This window comes from Tachypleus tridentatus, chromosome 8 (genome assembly GCF_004210375.1).
Source record: "Tachypleus tridentatus isolate NWPU-2018 chromosome 8, ASM421037v1, whole genome shotgun sequence".
Lineage (NCBI taxonomy): Eukaryota > Metazoa > Arthropoda > Merostomata > Xiphosura > Limulidae > Tachypleus > Tachypleus tridentatus.
In genome coordinates this window covers 116415200-116440958 of record NC_134832.1, presented here as the reverse complement: position 1 = coordinate 116440958, position 25759 = coordinate 116415200, and the positions used below count along the sequence as shown (strand labels likewise).

Here is a 25759-nt window from a genome sequence, read left to right as displayed (position 1 = left end):
CTGATTTTAGCGTTGTAAATCCGGAGACATACTGCTGTACTAGCGGGGGACACCGTTCTAAACGAAGTTACGTTATACATTCCTCTTACTATAAGTTGCACAATAACCCAATTTTTTTGTGTTTGTTTATTTGTTTATTTTATAATATCACGCAAACCAACACGAGAGCTATTTGTGACGGCCCGGCATGTCCAAGCGTGTTAAGGCGTGCGACTCGTAATCTGAGGGTCGCGAGTTCGCATCCTCGTCGCACCAAACAAGCTCGCCCTTTTAGCCGTGGGGGCGTTATAATTGACGGTCAATCCCACTATTCGTTGGTAAAAGAGTAGCCCAAGAGTTAGCGATGGGTGTTGATGACTAGCTGCCTTCCCTCTAGTTTTACACTGCTAAATTAGGGACGGCTAGCACAGATAGCCCTCGAGTAGCTTTGTGCGAAATTCAAAAACAAACAATCAAAACAAGCTGTCTGTGCTAGCCGTCCTTAATTTAGCAGTGTAAAACTAGAGGGAAGGTAGCTAGACATCACCACTAACCACCAACTCTTGGGCTACTGTTTTACCAACGAATATAACGCCCCACGGCTGAAAGGGCGAGCATATTTGGTGTGACGAAGATTCGAATCCGCAACCTTTAAATTATGAGTCAAACGCCCTAACCACCTGGCTATGCCGGGCCATTCGCTTGTGAATATTAGATTATACAAAACACTAAATAAGCCAAAGCATATTGATGTTAAACACTTTTAAGTAAAAATATGATTTTGTGTTTGTAATAAATTTCGATAAAATGTTGACATCAAAAATGGGAAATTAAATGAGGCTACCAAACTCTAAAGATTTTTTTAAACTTTAATACTAGGAAAAACCTTTTTCTGAAGTTAAAAATAGTTAGTGTTTGGTACTCTAAATTAATTTCGTATTTTTGATGTCAACATATTATGGAAATTTATTGCAAACATTTTAGCATTTTTTTATTTAAAACTGTTTAACGTGTTGAAATTACCTTCATTTTATTAAGCATTTTAACATAAAACCAGCCGAATGCGTGCTTCCATTATGCGAAGAGGTTGCGATTCTTCCCAGCATCTTTCAACGCCCCTCTACAACGATAATTCTATCGTCAATTGTTCAGTTGCTTCCCCAAATTCCAAATCTTATATTTGATATCTAACATTGGCCTATATTTTAAAGTGTAATATTACAAATATAACAATAATACAAAAATCACCAAGCAGTTTAAAATACCTACTTTGGGCTAATAAACCACTGTTCATTGGTAAAAAGTATTAGGAAAAAACATTTGTCGCTAAATAAAAAAAAATAAAAAATTGTAGGACTGGCTACTGAACTTCAAAAAAAGGTACCAAACAAGATAAGGATGAAAATGGCATATCACTTGATTCAACTGATGATCAGATAGCAGATTAAGCTTTCTTCGTTTTATATGGAGAAAAAAGTGCCTTTCTCAGTTTTTGAAAGCTTTTTCATTGACAAGTAGGGGGCATGGCATGGCCAGGTGGGTTAAGGCGTTCGACTCGAAATCTGAGGGTCGCGGGTTCGAATCCTCGTCGTACCAAATATGCTCGCCGCTTCAGCCGTGGAGGCATTATAATGTGACGGTCAATCCCATTATTCGTTGGTAAAAGAGTAGCTCAAGAGTTGGTGGATAGTGATGACTAGCTGCCTTCCCTCTAGTCTTAAACTGCTAAATTAGGGATGGCTAGCGCAAAGAGCCCTCGTGTAGCTTTGCGAAAAATTCCAAAACAAACAAACCGAACGTTTCGGAATACACATATTCCAACATCAGTATAATCCGAAACATTTGATTTATGTAAGTGAAACGTTTTTCATCTTTACAACCATGTTTGAACTTATTAACAAAAAACAGTTATATGCAATAAATGTCCCCTTGAAAATGTGTGTAATTTTCACTTAAATTGATGCATTTTAATGGTATTTGAGATTGATTTTACACTAGTTAAATATGTTTTCTACATATCAATTTAGTTCGAAACGTTAAACTCGTGTAAATACAAGGTTTTTCATTCTCATCTGACTAAAGTATGTACGAAATATCATAGTATTAGTTAGAGACTGAAATGTTTCCATCAGAGCTTATTTTGTATTTTATAATTTATTTTTTTATATTTGTTATTTTATGTATGGTATTTCAGCGAAAGTCTTAATTAGAAATTGTTAACTAGCTTAACATTTCAATAGATACGAAAATAACGATTAAATTCTATCGTTTTCTATCCGAGGCAGCCAATCACAAGTGAATGCTGGTTTAAAAGCCCGATGCAGGAAATTCAAACGAGCTTAAAGTTTCCACCGTTTTTGTACAAAGAGAGTTAGCGGTTAGATTTTAAGAAGAAGTATCGTGCGGAGTTAAGGAGGGTCATCTTTTTTTTTGTGTTGTTGTTGAGAGCATTAGAAAATTTTGAAAATAACGAAATATGACCTCTAAACATAAAGAAGATATTCGCCTAAAAGAAATTCCAGATATAGTAACCGATTCCACTAACAAAAAGCGTTATATGAGGGGAAGATTTTTAGGAAAGGTAAGTAAACTGTAACAATTTTTTTAACCTAAACCCAATTGGCTTAATCTAATTAAAGTAAAGACGTAAAGTAGCTTAGCCAAAGTTAAATATGTTTAAAGATTTAATGGCTTATGAAGCGATTCTGACTGAATCAAAATTCACATAACTGTGAAACATGCTCCATGTTTAGAAACAGAAGCTAGAGTCTTGGCTAAGTAATGACTTATTATGGATCTTGTGTTTCAACTGTTACTAAAATTTGTAATATTTGGTTATATAATAATTAGCAATACTGATAGCAGAAACCCACAGCCCTAATCTTGCTTCATTGTTCGTACCAATGTTAACCTTACTGTCGTTAGAATTGTTATGTACTAATATTAAGTTAGTAGCAGTATTGAGTCTATTAATATAAATTAGAATACATAAATAATATGCTGCCAGATCTTAACCCTCATCCAAATTCTGTCCCATCAATAGAATATGGCACTTAAGTAGATGTATACCATGCCAAATTTTCTCTTCTTCTTTATTATAATTTATAAATGTAAGAAGGTAAAATTAGACTAATCTAGTAACTATCAGTCTATTTGCAATAAGTAAAAGAAAAATTACATTATTTCATTAGATAGGTCTACAACTACCTGAAATTTTTTTTTTTAACATTTCAGCACAAACAAAAAAGTATTTTTGCTTAATGGTTGTTAGGGGTATTAACTACATATGAAAAAATGAACTGCTATAAAAACGGCAGTAATAACAGCATTGTCCAGATTCAATCTCTTTTGTGTGTTATGCAAAACGAACAAAATATTTTTTGGAAATTATTATGCTTCCGTAACATACGTGGCTGTTATGTAAAAGATTTGGTGATACGCTGGCAGTAATGCTACCTTGTTAATGGTAGGTACTACCATTGCATTAGGTTGTTGGTATTCACTAAAATTGTTGTTTTATTTGACAAGAAAATGATTTTGACAAAATCTGGAACAAACTTCAAAATATCAACTTGTAATATTAAAATTAAAAACAAAGGTGAAATTGAGACTGCCTTGACAAACACGTTTAGTGAAAGAAAATTATTTTAGGTAAAAAAATAGAAGTAGTTGCATAATTTCAACTTCTTGCATTAAAAGTAAAAGAAAGGCAAAGTTTGGATTGTCATGAAAATCTGGACTTTCATAAGATTAAGAAAATAATTAATACACCTGTTAAGTAGTCTTTAAAGTTTTCATATTAAAATGCATGTTTTAGTCTTTTAGCATATGGTTTATAGACAAAGGCTGTATCTAAACACACTAACATATTTGTTCTTAAAAATTAAACTATGGAAAATATTTTTTTTTCAGTGATTACTAGTGTACTACTGCTGACATGGTCAACTGTGAGTCATAAAAAATGGGTTAATGTATTTTTTCACAGTGTAAAGTGAAGGCTGTCATTAAAATTTACTTGTCAGCAAAAAGCATTAGATAGATTGAATTCAAGCAGACATGTATCAGTGGAAATTTGAGATCTTAAAATTTAAATGTGATTTAATGTATAGTAGTTATACATACTAAACATTACACTTCAAGGTATGTACATATACACCCTATGATCTAACAAGTTACTTAAAACCTTAAATGTATTGTGTAGGTATAGTATTCGTGATGAGTTTAGTGGAATGGGCAGCAACTGCGACGTGAGAAATGTGGTATGCTCTTTTGTGGTAGATGCAAATTATGAAAATGTTAATATATTTATTACCTGTGAGAAAAGTGCACTGCAGTTGAAAGTTACAATAAATAGTTATAACTACATGTAATTTTATGCTGTTGGTAATAAATCTTAAAATATTTTTAAAAATGATTTATTTGACTATGAAGAAGAGTTACAACGGGTAACATTGTGATTTAACTATTATTGTTAGACACATCTGCTTGTTGATACAAGTTATTTCTTGGGTATTCTGAAGTGCCTTACTTGAGGAACTTTTTATGTACTAGTGTGTGGAACTCTTTAGGATTATAATCTGTTCAACTAATTTAGAGAACTGTGTGTATTTTGTGCAGATGCTTGATTAATTTTTTTTCCCTATTTCGTATAAATATATAGTAGTGACTTTATAACTCTAAGGTTGTATTTTATGATGGGAATTGATCATTGAGTGCAACTTACCTAGATCTGAACTAAAACATTAAAGCATGCCTACTTGATGAATTTACTAAGTCTTATGAAAGTACAAGTTTAAGTTTTATAACTTTAACACAGGAAAGCATAAAATATCTGTACTAATAAGTGATCTAGAGAAAAATATGTATGTAAAATGACTCGTTTGGGTTGAGAATTGTTTTTTTTTTTTTTTCATAGAGGAGTGAACAATGTTTCGACCTGCTTCAGTCATTGTCAGGTTCACAAAGAAAGAAAGATGTAACTGACTGGAAGCTGACCACATGTTTGAAGGGGGTTGTGTAACTGAGTGTCGGAATGCAGAGGGCATGCTTAGATGTTTGAATATATAATTTTATGTTATTGATTTTATTATTATTTGTTATTTTTAATATAGGTATAAAGGCATTCCTTTGTATTGGTTTAGTTTAGGCATGAGTTGTTATATAAGTAAGGCTTCTGTGTTAAAAATAATATAATAAATAATAATAATAATAATAAAATAAATAATATAAAATTATATATTCAAACATCTAAGCACGCTCTCTACATTCTGACACTCAGTTACACAACTCCCTTCAAACATGTGGTCAGCTTCTGGTCAGTTATCTCTCTTTCTTTGTGAACCTGACGATGACTGAAGGTCAAAAAGTTGTTCACTCCTCTATGTAAAAAAAATGTTCTCAACTCAAATGAGACTTTTTCACACATGTAAAATATCTGCACTGTTTAAGTTGCCAGTTTTAGAATTTTGACTGTAAATTTCTTCTGAATATTATTATATACATTCTGTTTATAAGTATGATATCATAGCAACAGTTTCATAAAAATTTGGTAATGGTTTCAGAAACTGTCTTTTATTTGTTAAACTTCATTGTATGATGATTTTATTTTTTCTTAGGGTGGCTTTGCAAAATGTTATGAACTGACAGACATGGAAACTAAAGAAGTTTTTGCAGGAAAGATTGTTCCAAAGGCATTGCTTTCAAAACAACATCAAAAAGAGAAAGTAATTTGAAATTTTCATTAGTCAGTTTTTTATTTGAATATACCTTTTACTAACTTGTGAAACAAAACAAATTATTCTATAAAGGACACCATTTTTGTTAGGTGTGTGTTCATTGTTTATTTTTGTTACATTTCCAACTAAGAATGACCTGAGTATTTCTTTTAGTCTGAATTTTCTACTGTATAAAATGTTGAATCTCTTTAAATAAATGGTAAGATTCATTATTGTATTATATAAAACAAATTACATTTTATTAAAAGATTTTGGGAAAATTAAAAATTTTGTTTTAAAAAATTATGCAGATGTCCCAAGAGATTTCCATTCATAGAAGTCTGAACCATAGAAATATAGTTAGCTTTCATGGATTTTTTGAAGATCCAGACTTCATCTACATTGTTCTAGAACTTTGTCGGAGAAGGGTAAGAAGCATTGAGCTAATCGTGGACATTTAGTTTTTAAAAACTCGCAAACAAAATTTAAGTTATTTTAAGTATAAATTTAAAGATCAGTATATGTATACTTACATTTTTAAATGATTTTGTAAGGAGTTTTATTTTTAACTGATTAATAGAAAAGTTTATCACTTAATCTGTGAAAGAAGTAAAATAAGTCAATAGGTTGAAAAATCAGTACTAATGTTTGAGTATTTTGTTTATTATATATGAAGTTCCTTTTTATATTTTAATTATCCTTTTACATGATGCGTATGGAGATATATCTGCTTGTTTTGTCAGATATATTTTTTTTTTAGTCTCTTATGGAGATGCACAAGAGAAGAAGAGCAATCACAGAACCAGAGACTCGCTACTTCATTAGACAAATTGTTACAGCCTGCAAGTATCTGCACGAGCAGAAAGTAATTCACAGGGATCTTAAGCTTGGCAACTTGTTCCTTAGTGATGACATGGAAATCAAACTGGGAGACTTTGGTCTGGCAACACGAGTAGACTATGATGGGGAGAGAAAAAGGTCAGAAAAGTCATTAAAAAACAAACAAGTGATTCTTTTTGAAAAGTGAGCTAAAAACTTAAATATTTTTGCAACCAAGTACATGCAGCAAAATATAAATCAATGTTGTAATTCTGAGATGATAACATAAATTTTATTAATTTAGGCAAACTTGGTAATGATTGGAAATATGTAACATTTGGTATTTCAGAGTGAAGAGACTATTAGAATATTTTATTTTTAATTTATGTGAATGATGTAAAACAAAACTGAAACTAATTTTCATCCTTGGTTTCTTGCATGCTGTTTTGGAAATGTTGAGACAGAATATTGTGGGCATAAAATGCAGTTATTATGAAATCTTGTTTAAAAAAGGAATGATCCAGAATTCAGCCATTTGTTGATAGTTTACACAGTAACTGAATATCGTGCAACTAACCAGACTGTACAGAATCAGTGTAATATTTGTAAAAGCACAGGAACTCAATTTTCTTGGCAATAATGTGTTAAATGCATTTCACTCCCATTAAAAAAAAAAAAAAAAGCTATGATAAAAAAATATTTAGTTATATTTGGTTAATAAAGACTTCTATATAAAACTGACAAAGACAAGGGCACAGTATAACATTTTAGATGGAACTGTATGGGAAATACTGAAGAGAGTATGTGAAATTAGTACTATCGATTAATGGAAGCATTCAAGTAGAATGTCCAGTTTCTTCCAAAGTGATGCTAAGTGACTTAGAGTATGCTTTGTACAAGAAGGATTCACTAGAGATCTTGACAATGGCATTGCTTTAATTGCAGATGAATATGTTTCTTCTAGAACACTAAGGTCATATTAGTAGAAAATGACATTGGTAGATGTGTATAGCTCCTTGGAAAATGCTGCTTAGAAGAGAAAACTAAAAGGCTGAAATAAGAACAGATTTGAAACAATAGCATGAAGTTAGTTTTTTACAGATGAATTCAGGTTTGAATTGTTTAGCAACAAACTGCATAATTTTGTTTGGCAGCTAAGAAAAAAGCAATGTGATTAATATACAGAATCTGTAATAAAGCATGTGTGGAACTCTGTACAGGTGCGTGATACATCTTGACCTATAGTGCTATGGGTTTATACATGTAATAAGACCTTTACTGCTGATATATGGAAGGTTCTTATCCATCATATTTTCTTAATGACTTGTGGATATGGATTTATCTTTTAGCAAGACAATGGCTCCAAGTGTGCAGCATATATGGTTAAAAGATACAAGAATTGTAAACAGACCTATGTAACTCAGTCAACCATGGCTTGATCTGTATGAATATTATTGAGGCTATATGACTATCTGAAAGTGATAACCAAATGATCTGGCCTAATTGTGGGAAGTAATGCAATATAGTTGGAACAATACAACCATACAACAATAAACTTATGATAACATAAAAACAATTATTGTTTAATGCAAATACAAAATACTTGTATATTTTGCCTCTATTTTTTAATAACAAAAACGGTTTGCATCATGTAGTTGCAATTGGTCATTGTTTGTGACTCTGTGTGTGTGTGTGTGTGTATCACCTGTACATTTCTATAATTATTATCAGTATTGTATGTGTTTATGTAAAATACTGTCATGCAAAATAATTTACACCAGTTGATACTCATGCAAGTTTGTTATATTCAGAACATTGTGTGGAACTCCAAACTATATTGCTCCTGAGGTGCTTGGTAAAAAGGGACATAGTTTTGAAGTGGATTCATGGTCTTTGGGATGTATAATGTAAGTTTAAACTTTAACTGAAATTATCTGCAGGAACTAAAAAAATGTGTGCATGTTTTGTACTATATAGGCAACTTTTGTGATTTGTGAAGGCTGTCAGTGCCATATTCATTTGATATGTTTTTTCTGGATAATTAAGTGGAATAGTTTATTGAATGGAGAGAAACAACATTTTAAGTAGTAACAAACTTTTACATTTAATTTCAAAGTTAACATGGTATGTCAGAAGGTCACTTTAGTGGAAAAAAAACAATAATTAATTTTTTGCAAGAAGAATTTTTTAAAAAAATAACCTGAAAAAGTGTTACAAACTCCATTTTAGTTACACATTGCTGGTGGGAAAGCCTCCATTTGAGACTTCCTCTCTAAAGGACACATACATGAGAATCAAGAAAAATGAATATCACATTCCTTCTCGAGTCAGCCTTCCAGCTCGTAATTTGATACAAAAACTGCTTCGCTCTGACCCTATTCAAAGACCAAACATGGATCAACTCTTACATGATGAGTTTATGACATCAGGTACATTTCAGTAAATAAATGTCAAGTTGTGCTTGAGTTGTTTGTGATGTGTTTACTTTAAACCTGGTTGCATTAAAAATAATTAACATTTGTTGATAGCTTAATCCAATAGTTACAGGTTTTCCTGCTTGTAGAAGAGGATATATAATTTCATTGGTAGACTTTTATTCAAAATTTTATTGAACTATTTTATGAATGTATGGCAGTAAGTTTGGCATAAAATTGTACATTATAATTCAAATGTTAGTATTATACACAAGTTAATTTCTTGATTTAAAAGTACATACTAGGTCAAAATTCTTAAATATTGATGTTTTGTGTGTCGCATGGTGTATTAAATGCAGCTTTGATTTAAATCAGATGAATTTCAATTACAAACTCTGTAGCTTCATACAATAAAGACACTCGTATTGCTCAAGTTATTAATACTGACAAGTTAAAATAAATAATAATAAAGAAAAACTTTTCTTTCCTATTTATTGAGATATCACTATATATAATGAATTAAACATGGGTCTGTGCCTACAACTTACATTTTTGGTAATACTTTTTTTTATGTAAATTTACTATGCTCTGTCACAGGCTTATAACCAATTGAAAGCTTACAATTTCCCACATGGTTTTCTCAGTATTCATAAGGTGCCTGTTGGCTTGGAGAGAAGGAGCAGAGATGAAATGCTATTTAAAATATAATTTTTAGATCCAAATACAGTTTAATTACTAAGCCTGATAAATTACAGTTTTGGGGTATTGTGGTATTGTTTTTATTTCAAAATATGGAACCTAAAAAAAATTGTATCTTGCACTTGCAAAATTTGACAAGACTCTCGAGAGTACAGATAAGATATAAAGTTTCCTAAAAAATGTTTGATAGTTATTTGGGGGCTATAGAGATTTTGCAAGTGAATTTGGCAACTTTCTGATGCACAAAAGTATTTTTAAATCTTAAAAGAAAAATTACTTCATGTTGGATAATAAACATCCCCCCCCAAAAAAAAATGCACGAGCAAATATTTTATTGAAACATTTTAAACCTTAATTAAGAAATTTGATTTTTTGTTTATGAAAGTCTTATAACATTTACTGATGATTTTCAAAAATGTCATGAAGATGTGTATTTATAATAAAAAGTTTTATAATATGACAGCCCTTATGGTTATTTTGGTGGTTATGAGCTGGTTGAATTCCATCCAGCCTGTAGTCAGAGTAAAAATTAGTTTAAGTTTTGTTCTTGTATGTTAGGTTTACATTATAATAGTGTCATGAATTTTATTATCATTATGATAAACAGTACTTATGAGGAGTGTGCTGGTTGATTTTGCAGGGTACCTTCCTACTCGTCTTCCAACCTCATGTCTTACAATGGCACCACGTTTTGATGCTAAGAACATATCTATTATATCCACAACAAACTCAAGAAAACCTCTTCTAGAAATAAACAAGGGTGAGTTAGTTTATCCAGTATGTCTCTTTGCAATCAGCATTGGAGAGTTTTTTGTTTTTTTTCTAATGCTAAAATTCAGTATTTTAGGATACAGAAAAGAAAATAATGAATACTACCACATTAGAGTACTTTGAACATTTGTCTGGTCTTCATATTAGATGCTTATCTTGGCACTCATCACAGGTTATAGTATCACTTTTTTGACCATGTCTATTTAAGCTCACAAAATGAACAGTAATTCCTAGTATTTAAAAATTTAAATTAACATGGGCAATATTAGTTTTAAACTACTATTTATAATGCAATACTGCATATTTTTCTGTCAGTGATCATCTTTTGGCAAACTGCAAATATGCTTGCAAAATTTCTAGGTTATTTAGTTTTGGAGATATTGCAGTCACATATTCTTTTCTGTATTTTTCTTCCAACCTTGCCTCACAAAAAGATGATTGTTGCATTATTCAATTACCATATTACCCATGATGCAATGCTGAAAAATATTAATACTTATTGTAACTGCTGTCCACTGAATATACGATTTGTGTGCATCATAGGCACAGATAGAAATTCATGTACATGAGTACTTGAATTTGTGTTCCATGTACTAGTGTGCATGAAGGGGCACAATGATTTCTTTATTTAGTACTAGCTAAAGAACCTGGCTTCACTTGGGTATTTAGGTTGATAGTATGTGCATTCTGCACCCATTATAGCATAAGATTTACTAATATACATGACATAAAAGCTATTGTTAGAATGCATTATTATCAAAATACACTGGCTTTTCTGTGTATTAAAGTTGTTATTTAAGGAACCACTTCTTTCCTATGTTGTTTTTTTTGCTAGCTTGGCTCATTAAAAAATTACTGATGTTTGACTGCTTTAGCTGCACCTTTCTTGACTTTCTTAGTCAAGCTTAATGTCTCAAAATTTATGTATTTCAGTTAGTTATCAAATGTGAGTTTAAGGTGTACCATGGGGGAAGTAGAACTTGCATTGTCATTTTTGACAGACTGTACACTAGTCTCTTTCAAGTATCTAGGGTATTTGCTCTTGGAGATATTGCACTTGTATATTCTTTTCTGTGTGTGTGTTTTTTTGTTGTTTTTTTTCTTTCTACCTTGCCTCATAAATGATATGCACATGTGGATAACACACACATACAGAGAGAGACACAGTGTATTGGTATAGATGTAATGAAACAAGGTGTTATATTTCATTTACATGCCAGTCCTCAACCACATGAATGTCATCCATTATACTCAGTTGCAGGGATAGAAGAACCTTGGGCCATTCTCTAATTCATCAGCAGAAAAGATAGCCTTCCATTTGTGGCCATCACAATCCATTTTATTCTGCAAAAAAACTAGATTAACGGCACATCAGTGAACCCAGGTTCTAGTCATATCTAGATTTGGAAATGAAGTATTTTTATTTGAGTGACTGCCAAACTTGAATGCAAAGAAAATACACAGTTTTAAATATTAACTTTTGGAGTAGAGTAAATGTATAGTACCATACAGTACAATGTGTTTTCTTCTAGTGAATCCATGTATATTGCCAAATATTGAGTGTGTCAGACTCCTATGTAAGGACCGTAAAATAAGAGAAATAGATAACTCAATTTTCTAAGTAAAATATATAAGAGGCTTCAGCAGTAATTAGTGTTTTTTATTGCAATATTTTTCTCTTGTGTTATTAGTCATGGTCCCTCAAGTACTTTTGTGTGAGTAGTTTAGAGACATCTTCAAAAAGTTGAAGGTTAATAAAGCAGCTTTATGTTCATGCTCTAGTTTTGTGTGTTTTTGATATTGACATAAAACTGCTTGAAGGAAGCATGCATAAATATGGAGCTCTAGCGCCTATTGAAGGATTTAGTTATTAGATTAATAAAATAATAGGAACAAAGACAGAATTGTTCTTAATAACTGTTATTTTTTGATTAAACATTTTAACAGCACAGTAATGTTAGCTTCTTTTTATTCAGGCAAGAAATGAGTAATTGAGGAAAGTTGTCAGTATTGGGTTGTTTAGCATACTTTACCTTTTTATAAAAAAAAATTAACATGAATGATATGTTTGTCATGTTTTGTTTACATTTTTTCTCTCAGGATCCTACCCTGTGTATGAAAATTTTTTGTTTTAATGAAAATTTATGCTTGTTGACAATGTATGTGGGGAGTATTGGTTTCATTCATGAGAATCTGTTATTCTTAAATTGATTGGAGATCTTTGAATTTACTTTAAATGGTGTTTTTAAGGTAGTGGCTACATCTAATCTTCAAGTACTGATTTTGTTTTTCCCTTTAAGTAAAGTGTTTGTTTTTATTATTATACAAATTTATTTTATTGTGCCTAAAGAAGATTAGCATATCATTTTGTTGTAGTTAAGGTGTAAATCAGTATGCATAAAAATTTAAAATTATATGAACTAGAATGTTAATCAGTTAGTATGATGTTCCTCAAACAATGGTACATACTGTTACGACAAACTCTGTACCCCTGGGTCCCGAGTGGTTTTTTGCTCATAACTTAAGTTTTATGATTAGGCTAATAGAAGTATAATATATTATAAATATTATACTAATGCACATCTACATAAATTTTTATGTAAATTAAACAACAAATAAACTGTTTATAAACAAATAACCAAAAATAGGAGGAGCAGAGAATGTTTTTACAGTTCAGAACATGGGAAAAAACTGATATTCCCGTAAAAAGTTTGTTTAGTTTGGCAAATAAACTACATTATATCATTCCAGAACTAGACACTGGGTTCATAATTATTGGAATTTAGCCAGCAAAACATTTACTTCCAGCAATTTGGCACTGTCTCCATCATTATCTGCTTGGTCATCATGGCAAACAGGAAACAACTGTGCAGTGATTTGAAAAACCGAATTATTGTAAAATGCAAGTCTTATGTGTCTCTTTCCAGTATTACTACACAACTTAATATGCCAAAATCTACTGTTCAAAGCATAATTGCCAAATTTAAGCTTACAAGATCAACTGCTAACCTCCCTTGTTCTGGATGCCCCATGAAAATTCCAGAGAGAACCAAAAGGAAGGTTCTCAGAGAAGTTAGTAGGAACTTTCGTTTAACACGTTATGACATACAGAAACTGGTAAGGGAAACTGGGGTTGAAGTAAGCACCTCTACGGTTACGAACGTGTTACGCTCTTCTGGGTTCAAAGCATGCCGTCCTCGTAGAACTCCATGTTTAAAGCCTTTTCATTTAGAAGCACGATTTAGGTATGCAAGAAAGCATGTAGATAAACTCTTTACCTATTGGAAGATTATTCTTTGGTTAGACAAGACTAAAATTGAGCTTTTTGGCCACAATGATGTTTGCTATATTTTCCATAAGAAGGGGGAACGAAATCTTTCAAAGAATACTGTCCCTACAGTTAAACACGGAGGTGGCTCGATCATGCTATGGGTTTCCTTCAGCTCTTTTGGTGTAGGCAGCCTTCACTGTATCAACGGAATCATGAAAAAGAAGAGTACGTTGATATATCAGGCACTTATATCAAGAATGATGCTCGGAACTTGCGGCTTGGGCGTTGTTGGATCTTCCAGCACAACAATGACCCTAAGCACACATTGAAATATGTGCAATCCTGGTTGCAGAGGAACCATGTAAGCGTTCTGGAGTGGCTATCACAATAACCCAATTAAAAACGTTTGGCATGAGTTGAAGGGTTTATCAGCGTCGTCCAAAACACTTGCAAGAGTTGGAGGCCTTCTGTAAAGGAGAATGGAAAAAAATACCAGTCGAGTACTGTCAAACGATCTTGGAGAGCTATGAGGAGAGATTGCACCAAGTAATTCACCTGAAAGGCTACACAACTTACCATTAAAGTAGACACACAAACACTTTCTGCCCCTCCTATGTTTGGTTATTTGTTTACAAACAGTTTATTTGTCATTCAGTTTACATAAAATTTTACGTAGATGTGTATTGGTATAATATTTATAATATACCACAGTTTCATTATCCTAATTGTGATACTTTCTAAGTTATGAGGAAAAAACTACTCATGATGCAGGGGTATGAACACTTTGTCATAACTGTACAAGCCAAAGGGGAGGGGATTGGCAAGAGTGCTGCTACATATTTGTCCTTTCCTCTAATTAGCATCAGAACTTTAAAATTAATGATAGTGAGAGATAACTTTAGTAGTTTTATCATAACTAAGAGAAAAGTGAATAAGCTTGATAGGTGAAGTAGGTAAATCATAGTTTTGATTAGTTGGTTATTTTCAGACAGTTGATTTTTTTTTTTTAAATAAGTTTGATTTAGTTTACTATGTTGGGTTTAATTGTTGAATTTGAGTAATTAAAGAATTTGAGATTTTTCATTTTTGAGTTATACCCAGATTATCAAAGTTTCTTACTAAACGTAAATTTGTCTCTCAAATGGTGCCTCAAATTTGAAAAAAAAAATTATTTCTTAGATGAACAGTTTGGAGCACTGAGTAAGCCCAACACTCCAGTGAAACTTTCTGCTGTTTCAGAAGAGGTGGTAACTATGCCAGACAAGCAAGGGAAACCTGAAAAAGTTGTTAAACCATCTGTTTGTAAGTTGATCAGTCACTATGTGCAAGTTTCTGAACAATTGTTAGGATATTTGTAGTCCAAATTACCAGAATATTTCAGTAATAATTTATCTATTTAACCTGTTGCCATAAATAACTGCTAATAATAAGGAACAGTTTTTCAATAAGTGTTTTGTACTTTAGTGTGTCACTTGGAAAGTGCCTGCTGGGAAGGCTTGCAAGTCTGTGAACAAGGAAAACTGAATTTGTATATTTTGTGAATATAATATTTTGAAAATTATTCACTTTTGTTGACAATAGATGTTGCACTACACCAATATTTCCTATTTCTTGTAAATTGACTTAAAAATTACAACTCATTGAATAGTCTATATATCAAGTAGATAAATTGCCATTTAAATATGTATAGTAAGAAAGCATTACTGAAATACAGCACTCATTTTCGTTATTTTTTTAGCACTTAACCCTCTCTACAAGGGTCAAAGCCCATGTCATCACTTTTGTTGACTCGCATTCAAAATTTTATTGAACCACTATATTATGAATTTATGTCCGGTTTGTTATCAAATTTCAGATTATAATTCAAATTTTAGTATTGTACATTTAAATTTTTAATTTGGAAGTAAATATTAAAAAAACATACCTGAACATTGATTTTCATGTCATGTGGTAAGTTGGATTTAGCAGTGGTTCAAATTAGGTGGTGTCCAAATACAAAGTTTATAGTTTCTTACAAATTAGGAATTCAAATTACTGGTATTGATAAGCTAGGATATAAAATAAGAACTTCCTGTCTTTTCTATTTATTGAGATATCACTCTTGTACTGAATCACACATAGTGGCCCTGCCTACCTCTTTCCATTTTTGGAAACACTTCTGTCTATAAGTGTGTGAAATTTTATAAGGCTTAGCAAATGAACACAAAGTTTGTAGCTAGAAGAGATGTTTATTTGCTATACTTCTTTCTTTACTATTCTATTTTTTTAAGAAAAACAAGTTTAAGAAAATTATTTGTAAATAATAGTAATAATGTATTGTAACTGAAATGTAGCTGTTTTACAAAATACTAGTTCACTAAAGCACAGCTAAGACAGGTCACTTTGTAAACCCTAAAGGTCAGTTTTATATTATTGGTTAGTGTAAAAATGAGTGCATGTGTGCCACATCAGTGTAAGTTCTATATAGTTGGCCATGCATGCTTGAAAGGTCAATACAATATAAATATGCAAGTGTATAATGTGACATTTAACTATTTAGTCTAAACATTTGATTTCGTTATAAGTTGCAGTCATTCTAGACTGAAAAAAAGCATAATTTATATTTCATTCTTTTTGTGTGTGTGTGTGTTACAAAATTGGTCTAATCTACTGAACCTGTATAGAGGTTCAGTAATGAAGATAATGGATGAAATATCATTTTTTCTTTAAAAATGTTAGGTAATTATCTGTAGGTTACAAAGATTTTGTGTGAAATTTGAAAATTTTTTAATGCACAAAACTTTTGAATCTTAAAATGAAAACTACTTTACATGTTGGATAATCAACATGCAAAAAACAACAAAAAAAGGCACCAGAAAACTACTTTAAAAACCTTGATAATTGAAAACAATCCAATATTTTTAAGTGAAAGTCTTGAGATATTTACTGATAACCTGTCAAATTTCATGAGCATATGCTTATTAACATAGAAACTATAGCATCAAAATTATAACAAGCACAAAATGGTTACAAGGCCAGGCCCAGGGATTGAACTTGTGCTGAAATAGTTAGTGTAGTCTCAATTATCAATGTAAATGGGAGCTTGAAGTTTTAATGTATTAGATAAAACTTTATTGGATCATCAGTTTAATGTTCATGTTTAAACAAAATGCATGTAAAAATTTGTAAAAACTGTAAAAAACAACAATCTTTCAGCTGATGTCCCTGCTGACTATTACCTAAGTGACATGTTTTCAATGCTGACTTCTGTGGTGGGAACAAAGCCTGCAGATAAAGCAGTTGTGCAAGAAGGTATGAAAGCAAACTTAGTGGAAAACTCTTGTATTCTTTTGAATAATTTAAATTATTCCTGTGCATTTGGTCATTAAAATATTATTTTAAATAAAATAACTATTCGAGTGTTAAAATTAGTAGGGAACATGTTACATAAAGCATTAATTTATTATAGTATATATTTTTCTTCATGTAAAATTGAGATTCCTGCAAGTTGGAACCAACACAGGGAACATGATTTTTCATAAACATTTAGGGTCAACAAATTTTAAGCATTTGTTTATGAACTTGTACTTGTCCAAACCATACTTTACAAACATACTGTAAGGATTACATTTTGAAAATGTACATGTAAAATCAAAATGGCAAATCCTTTTCTTGAAATACTTTTGTTATTCTGTTGTTTTTAACCAAATAACCTTGTAGGCTGATGGGTATTTCTACATGTGAAATTAAGGAAAGTAAAAAGTGCTTATATATTTTACTGAAGGCTTTGGTTTATATAAATGTCTTAATTAAATTTTAGGTGTAAGCATATCTCAGTGGTTAATATGTTGGACAATGCACCTTTTGTTTGTATCCCATTTCTGGAAACCCAAATCTCATGCACCATATTTTGGGGCCATAGGTGCATTATAAGAGTAACAATTAAATCCCTCTATTTGATTAGATGAGTGGATCAAGTGTTTTTTCTTTTCTATAGTGTATCACTTAAGTTAGTGATTACTAGTACACATAGCACTCAAGTAGCTTTGTTGATAAAATTGTCAAAGAAATTAAACTGAAGTAGTCCCAAAATTATTGAAACATTCATCTTGTACATTTTCTGAAATAATTCATAACATTGCAGAGTAAGTTTTTTGTTTATTAATTTTTAAGAACTTTAGGTTCTTCTCTTCTTTTTTTTTAATATACATTTAAATCTTTTCAATAAAACTAGGCCACATAACAAACTTATGATAGAAACTATAATCACAGTAGCAAATAGTAACAGCTTAAAATGTACTTAACCTCATTGCTGTACTTTCGTATTCAAAACTGTAAGAGAATGTTAGATATAAATATAATAAAATATACTTGGTTTACACTTTTTTTTAAAATAACTCTCTTGCATATACAGTGGTTAGCCTTGTTTACAGAAAGGTTGTTTGAATACAGTGGTTAGCTTTGTTTACAGAAAGGTTGTTTGAATACAGTGGTTAGCTTTGTTTACAGAAAGGCTGTTTGAATACAGTGGTTAGCTTTGTTTACAGAAAGGCTGTTTGAATACAGTGGTTAGCTTTGTTTACAGAAAGGCTGTTTGAATACAGTGGTTAGCTTTGTTTACAGAAAGGCTGTTTGAATACAGTGGTTAGCTTTGTTTACAGAAAGGTTGTTTGAAATAATTGTACAAGTATAGTTCCTGCTAAGTGTTTTATGAGGAATGTCTGGTAGAAAATCTTAAGTACATATTTGTTTTGCAATTTAAATTTTTTGTTAATATTTTGTGGTGGCTCTCTTGCAGAACTCTAATCTTTGGAATTGGTGAACCAGGTTTGAATCCATGTATTATCACAAAATACTTCCTGCTCCAACTTTTATGGGTGATTTATAGGACTAACAATAAATCTTTTAGTGTGTGTTGTGTGGTGTTGATTCACTGCCTTCCTTCTGTTCAGTAGTTAAAGTTAGGGATGGTAGAAAATAGTCTTAACAGCTTTGCCATAAGTACCAAATTAATGTTTAACAGACTGACAGCAATTCTGTTAATACACTTAACTGCATTTATTCTTTATATTAAAAGCATACAATGTGAAATGTTTTAACATTTGTCAATGCTACTATTTTTAAATGGTAATAAAACAAACTTAAGTTAAAAGTGTCTGTGAATTTGTCATTGCAGTGTAAGATACTAATGATTTTATAAATACATGTATTACTTAGATGAAGCATTAGATCCTGCTGCTATCCCAATCTTCTGGGTTAGTAAATGGGTGGATTACACAGACAAGTATGGACTTGGATACCAACTATGTGACAATAGTGTTGGAGTTCTTTTCAACGATTCCACTCGTATTATTCTACTGGATGATGAGTTGTAAGTTCATTGGTGTGTGTGTGTGTGTTTATAATTCTAACTTATTCTGTACATAGATGAAAAAATGGAAAATTTCATTGCATCTAATACTTTCTTGACTAAAATTTCCTTATGGTCTCTTACTCAACTTAATTGTTGCTTGATTCACTTTGAAATGCTGTAGAAAAAGAAAAATGATGGTTTAACTTATCAGTAAGAATTTATTTACCACAAACCCAAAAGAGAAGAAAGAAAACAAACTACTCTTCAAGAATGTATTTCTGTTTATTTCGCTTGTCACAGGTATCCTTTACTGTGCATTACACAAGGTTTTAATGTGCAACATTCAAACTTTTATTAAATTACTTTTGTTTGGTATACCAATTAGTAGAACATACAATCATAGCTAATAATTCATATTTTAATAGTATGTAAGTTTTAAGTTCTTAATTTTATAAGGCAATATTTAAAAAATATCATGAATTTCCCCTAGTGTGACTCGTGACACTTTCTCTAGGTGTCTTCTCATCTCCAGTAAGCCATGAAATTAAACATAAAGTACTTGCTATATAAAGTCATCGTTGCTCAGATAAACCACAATTTTTATAGCCTTTACATTATTTGGTTAAAGCTATCAAATATAAAATCAGATTCCACTATCCTTTCTTTTGAGGTTTGTTAGTAGTTCTCTCTTATGTATATCTTACCTATAATCAGTGGAAAGTCAAGGTTTTCATCTGTCAGATGATGTACTGTATTATGTTCTGTTCTGAATAGAGAAGCATAGTTTCATGTGTAATACAACTTTGGTTCCCAGAGATATCACAATGGCTAAATTGGATGAATTTGTAATGGTTCTTGTCACATAGTTAGAGAGCCAAAAAATTTGTTTGGGGATAGTAAAATTGACCAATCTTGTGTACATTTTGGGTAAAGAAAATAACAGAAAATACGTAAAGTTTTACTGAAAACAGATATTTGAAAGGTATTTAGGAGATTTTAGAGATTACACAAGTGAAATTTGCAATTTATCAAATGAAGAAAAGTGTTAATAACATAAAGCACTTTTCACACAGATTATTCAAAACAAATACTATATATTTAAGGACAACTTTGTTGCTTTTTTTAATTTATTAAAATTTCATTTAGAAATTAGTTTTTGTATGCAAAAGGCTTTACTGAAAACAGATATTTGAAAGGTATTTTAGGAGATTTTAGAGATTACACAAGTGAAATTTGTAATTTATCAAATGAAGAAAAGTGTTAATAACATAAATCACTTTTCACACAGATTATTCAAAACATATACTATATATTTAAAGACAACTTTGTTGCTTTTTTTAATTTATTAAAATTTCATTTAGAAATTAGTTTTTGTATGCAAAAGGCTTAGTTACTGAAAGGTTCCTGGAAGATATACACACTATTGAAAGTTAGTAGTATCAAATCTGTAGACTTTATACAAGTCAAAAAAATTGTTGTGGTTTGTCAAATTGACCAGAGCCCATGTAGAGAGTTAATGTACATTTTCTCTTCTTTGAAGAGAAATTTTAATTTTTAAAATGAAGTAGACAATTTTTGGTCTTTTGAGTCAAATATATCCTCTTCATGCTTTGAGAAACATTTTATTTCACTCCCTTCTATACAAAGATGTTTTCATAGAATGGACAAAACTTTGTCACTGAAACATTACCTTATACCTAACGCATCAGGATACATCACCTTTTCACCTCTGGTTCTGGGGAAAAAAAAACTTATTAAAACAATAAATGTATTTTTAGTATTGAGACAAAATGCTTAATTAAACAGTTTTTAAAACTAAATTTTAAAGTGTCTCTGATTTTAGCTTCTTTGTCAGAAATGGGATTGAAATTTGTTATTGGATAATAAATGTTTTTATTAGTTTGAGACTTATTTGAAACTAATCAAGTAACTTTCATGTGAAAAAAGTTTGTTTTGTATGTAATGTTTTATTCATATCAATCTTGTATTGTTAGTTGGTTGATGTTTAATTATATGAATTCTAAGTATATTGCCTACAACAAAAGTTTAATGTAAAATTAGACCCTCAGATATTTAGTAAACATGTCCATTACTTATATTTTTAAACTTCACTTTCTCAATGCTCAACAGGAATGTCCAGTACATTGAACGTGATGGACAGGAAAGTTATTATACTTTACAAAAGTTCCCAGAGTCACTTACCAAGAAAGTTACTCTTCTAAAATATTTTCGCAACTACATGAATGAGCACCTCCTTAAGGCAGGAGAAAGTATTGTTCCAAGGGAAGGAGATGAGCTTGTTCGACTTCCCTACCTACGAGCTTGGTTCCGTACAAGAAGTGCTATCATTCTGCACCTTACAAATGGAACATTACAGGTGATTTATTGTACAGTACGACTGAAATCTCTCTCTCTCTTTCTCTCTCCCTCTTTTAAGAAGAATATTTTCCCAATTATTTGGTGTATCACCTAACAATGTTACAGAAATGAAACTATTTAGAACTATTTTCATGAAGAATATGACAGTTTTTTCCTATAAAAACTAAAGTTGATGAAAACAATTACTTAAATGAGAAAGCTCTTATTTTTAATGAATAAGGTGTTTTTGTTGGAATGCTTTATGTAACAGAAATTGATTTATTTTGGCTGATTTTATTTTTTGTTTTAGATTAACTTCTTTCAAGATCACACCAAAATTATTTTATGTCCTCTTATGGGAGCTGTTACATACATTGATGAAAAGCGAGATTTTCGTACTTTTCGATTAAAGCTAATTGAAGACTTTGGATGTTCTCGAGAACTTGCTTCACGACTGCGATATGCGAGAACGATGGTTGAAAGATTGTTAGCCTCACAGTCTGGATCATCAAAAAAGAAAACTCCTGCATAGAGATGTACTGTTATGAAATAAACCAAAGACTAGATTCTTTGCTACTTTCAAGAATTATCCTGCTAGAGCCTCTTCAAGCATTTAAATACTTGGATAGTGACTAAAGCAGCATGGCTTCCCAATATTTTATTTGCTGGAGTACCACAAATTTTCCTAGTTAAGTTTCTCTTTTCCACAATTAAGAACTTAGACACTACATCATACCTTTTAATGATCACTATAAGGAGTTTTCTCAAATGTTGTGAATAATACTTTTTTGAATTAGTAAATTACCATGGTATATAATCTTGAGTTTTATTAGATCACTCATTGATTGCTTAGAAAACAAAGAAAGTATCCTTGGATATTTTGTACATAAAAACACTGGTCTATCATCAGATGGTTTTTTCTCAATTTTTCTATTTTGCTTTTGTAAGTTGCTTAATTTTTTAAGAAATAATTGGCAGTGCTACTAAATTACAATGCATTTAGCAGGGGAATGTTTTTTTTACAGTTGAAAGCTGTTGCATGTGAAGTTTTTGTATATTATAGTAGAATTATGATTTTAGGAACTGCAGCTATGCAACAGTTAATTATATTGTAGTAGTAAGTTTTGTGATTAAAAGAGGTAGAAAGTTTATTGTGAGTTAAAAACATAGACAAACAACCCTTAACGGATTTGTTTACTTTAATAGTTCTTAGAGGTAAAATCTAGTTCATGTTAAAGTTTCAGTATTATGTAACATAATTTTTATTTTATCATCCAAACTGAACAGTATAGGCTTTATAAACTGGTGTATTAGTGACACTCATCCTTGATTAAAACAATTTACGAGTGTATACATTATTCAACAAGTTAATACAAGAGGTACTGTGATTGTCACCTATGTGTAAAAGTAGAATTGAAAGATAATAGATCAGTAAACAAATGTTTATAAAATCAAACTAAGATATTTTATTTAAACTCTTATCACTTATCTGATCTGCTACAAATATTCAAGGGTTGTTATACAAGTCTGATATTAAACTTCTAAATATAACAATATTTGGTACTGTTATAGACTGAGTAAGAGGAAATCAACTTTATTTCCTTCTGTTATAATTATCTTTAAACTTATACTCTTCAATCTGTATAATGTTTAAGCATGATTGAAAAAGTTTCATTTATTCAAAAACACACGTAACGCTCTCATTTCAGTTTATATAAATACTACCCTACTCTATTCTGTACCAACTCAGGCTTGTGATTTATTTCTTTGTTTGAAAAGTTCATTAGCTATGTATATTCTGACAAATGTGTTTGAACCTGGTTATCTAAACAATAAATGTGAAGTTTAAATCATAAAGTAACTAAACTCTAAAATGATAGCACTGTTTCAAACAACTGCCTGTAGCAAATATTTTATTTCTTATAAATACTAGGTTAGTGCATCATTTTTGAAAAACAAAACTACTGTGTATGTATAAAGAGTGGCTAGATTAAATTAAAGTCTAGGAAAATTAAACTGTGACAGTTGCTGCTGTGGGTTTAGATTTTTTTGTTTTAAACAGCTGAGGTATATGTCTAAATTAAACTCAGGTGTGGTTGTTGTGCACAGTTCACAAGTGTGAATGTACTTATTAACTTGAATAAAATGCTTATGTGAGAATGGAGTATTTTGTTTATTATTGCTAAATAATACACAATACGAGCCTGCGTTGACTTTAAAATAACTGCCTATTTTTTAGAATTGTGATTACAAACAGTGTAACTACTTTTTGTAGTAGACAAATATTTCCCAACTTTATTTCTGTCATCAGATTCAAATATTATAGACGACCATCTTGATGTATGTATGCTGAACCCATTTTAGCATAACAGTATGCACTGTATACTTTTGGTGCTTCTTTCTGTGATATGGCCAGTATATAACCTGACTTCTCTGATTTTAAACTTAAATAAAAAAATCTAATTTAGAGGTTCTATTTTTTTAATCAGTTTTATAGTTTGTACTATCAACACCTAGCCTCTTAACAACAATATTAGGTTATACTTTTATTGATAAGCAACACAATGCATTCCAACAATGGTTTTGGTATTGTTACCAAAAGGGACTGGCTTTTGTATATCTTAGAAGTTATTTAAAGAACCCCTTATTTGTTTCTTTTGCTAGAATGCACCATAAAAAGATGTGTATGAGCAAATGCACATGGCTAAGATAAGTAATAATACCCAGGTGCCAACCCTCAGGATCCACTTAGTACATTTTCAAATTTGTAGGTTCTTTCCTCATGGAGATGTGGTCACACTTCTTTTCTATGTGCTGTTTGATAGCTTACCTCATAAAAAGAGGAACTTGCATGCATGCACAAGGATAAGTAATACTCTATTGCACACCCTCAGGGTCCATTTAATGTGAGCATGGATTTTCTTTTGTCTTTGTATGTGTAGCCACCATAACTCCGACTCGCACGTGTATACACACACATGCATGTCTATCTTTGTAATTTCTACTTGTAATATAAGGAACCACTTTTTTCTATGTGGTTTTCACTAGCTTGCTTCACTAAAAAGACATGCATGTAGATAAGTACTGATACCCAGGTGCATACAGTTCTTTTCTGTATATAATATACAAATCAAGTGATGGTTTTTGATAAAATATAGGTCAAATTGTAAAATTTAACAATTACAAATGAACATTTATTGTGTAGTAAATTGAACTTTTTTTTCTATGTTGTAAAACATCTCAATCTATCAGATTTAACTTAAGATCCATATGTCACTGAAAATAATTGGAATTTCAATAAAGGGTTAGTGGAGTTAAAATTGTCTTATAACAAGTAATGCATGAAAACAAAGGGTACATATAAATTGTAATAAGTATATTTAATCCACAACAATTATTGAGAATTAGATGATTTATGGCTACACTATTACAAATTTGTTCTAAGGCAGAGATTCACTTTAAGTAGGTGAGGAATGCAAGCATGTACTTTAATCTCCAAAATGGTCTTTAGTAGAAGCTCTGGTGTTCATATATTCAAGACAGAACTGTGAATTTATGATATACACTGATGCCAGCAAAAGTGTTATTGCAGTTAAAGGATAAGTGTGTTGTTGTATATGTTATTGTTTACTCATGGCTTTGGAATGTTAAGTACTGTACCAAAAAGAAAGAATTGCTTGGAGTTATTGTCTCTGTAAAACATTTTCAGGGCTACTTGTATGTTACAGTTCACTGAAATAGTTGATGAACTTTATATACCCCAGATAGATTACAGTATGCTGGGTAAAATCATTGTAGGAGTATGATTTATCGTTTGGGCCCACAACATAAAAATGCAGACAGACTGTCTCATGATTGTGAGAACTTCTCTGTTTAATGAATGCATAGATCCTGAGCATTGTGAATTAAGGCCATTTCAGCTCTAAGAACAAATAGATTCATTAGTAGATGGATGTCATGATTAACAGGAACTCTAAGAAGGACCATATCTAACATGAGCATTTGAAGTGTAGCTTAGATTTAGGAATGTTGCATGGACACATAACTAATGGCAACTCTATAATTCGTTAAGAGTGCAGACACACGAGTTTTATCAACCATCAAGCAGTGGTTCTCAATATGTTACAAGTAGCACTTTTCAGTTTTATTGTATAAGATTTTCCAGACACATTCCAAATAGCCTGTGGTTAATGCTCTCATGAAGCACTGGATAACATAGCTTAGAACACCTGAAGAGAATCAGGGAGCTAACTTTAAGAGCCAACTGGATACTAAGTTCACTTTTGTAAATACTTATTAATGTTATTTCACTACAAGGAATGATATAGGGTACTTAAGAATTCCTGGCTGTGAGTGTATTTGTGGTAGGTGGAAAGTAATATCCACATGATAAAACTTTATA

The 25759-nt window shown here is 31.1% G+C and overlaps 1 protein-coding gene across 1 annotated transcript; it reads left to right on the top strand.

Annotated features, from left to right (window-relative positions):
- The first annotated feature begins 2296 nt into the window (after nucleotides 1-2296).
- On the top strand, nucleotides 2297-23517 carry polo (Serine/threonine-protein kinase polo). The gene is made up of 12 exons (XM_076451036.1): nucleotides 2297-2560; nucleotides 5595-5702; nucleotides 6005-6121; nucleotides 6454-6671; nucleotides 8324-8419; nucleotides 8742-8941; nucleotides 10266-10385; nucleotides 14847-14969; nucleotides 16863-16958; nucleotides 18864-19017; nucleotides 21130-21376; nucleotides 21668-23517. Exons 1-12 carry the CDS (start codon nucleotides 2456-2458, stop codon nucleotides 21887-21889), a joined length of 1806 nt encoding a protein of 601 aa, XP_076307151.1. The 5' UTR covers nucleotides 2297-2455; the 3' UTR covers nucleotides 21890-23517.
- Nucleotides 23518-25759: the final 2242 nt, after the last annotated feature.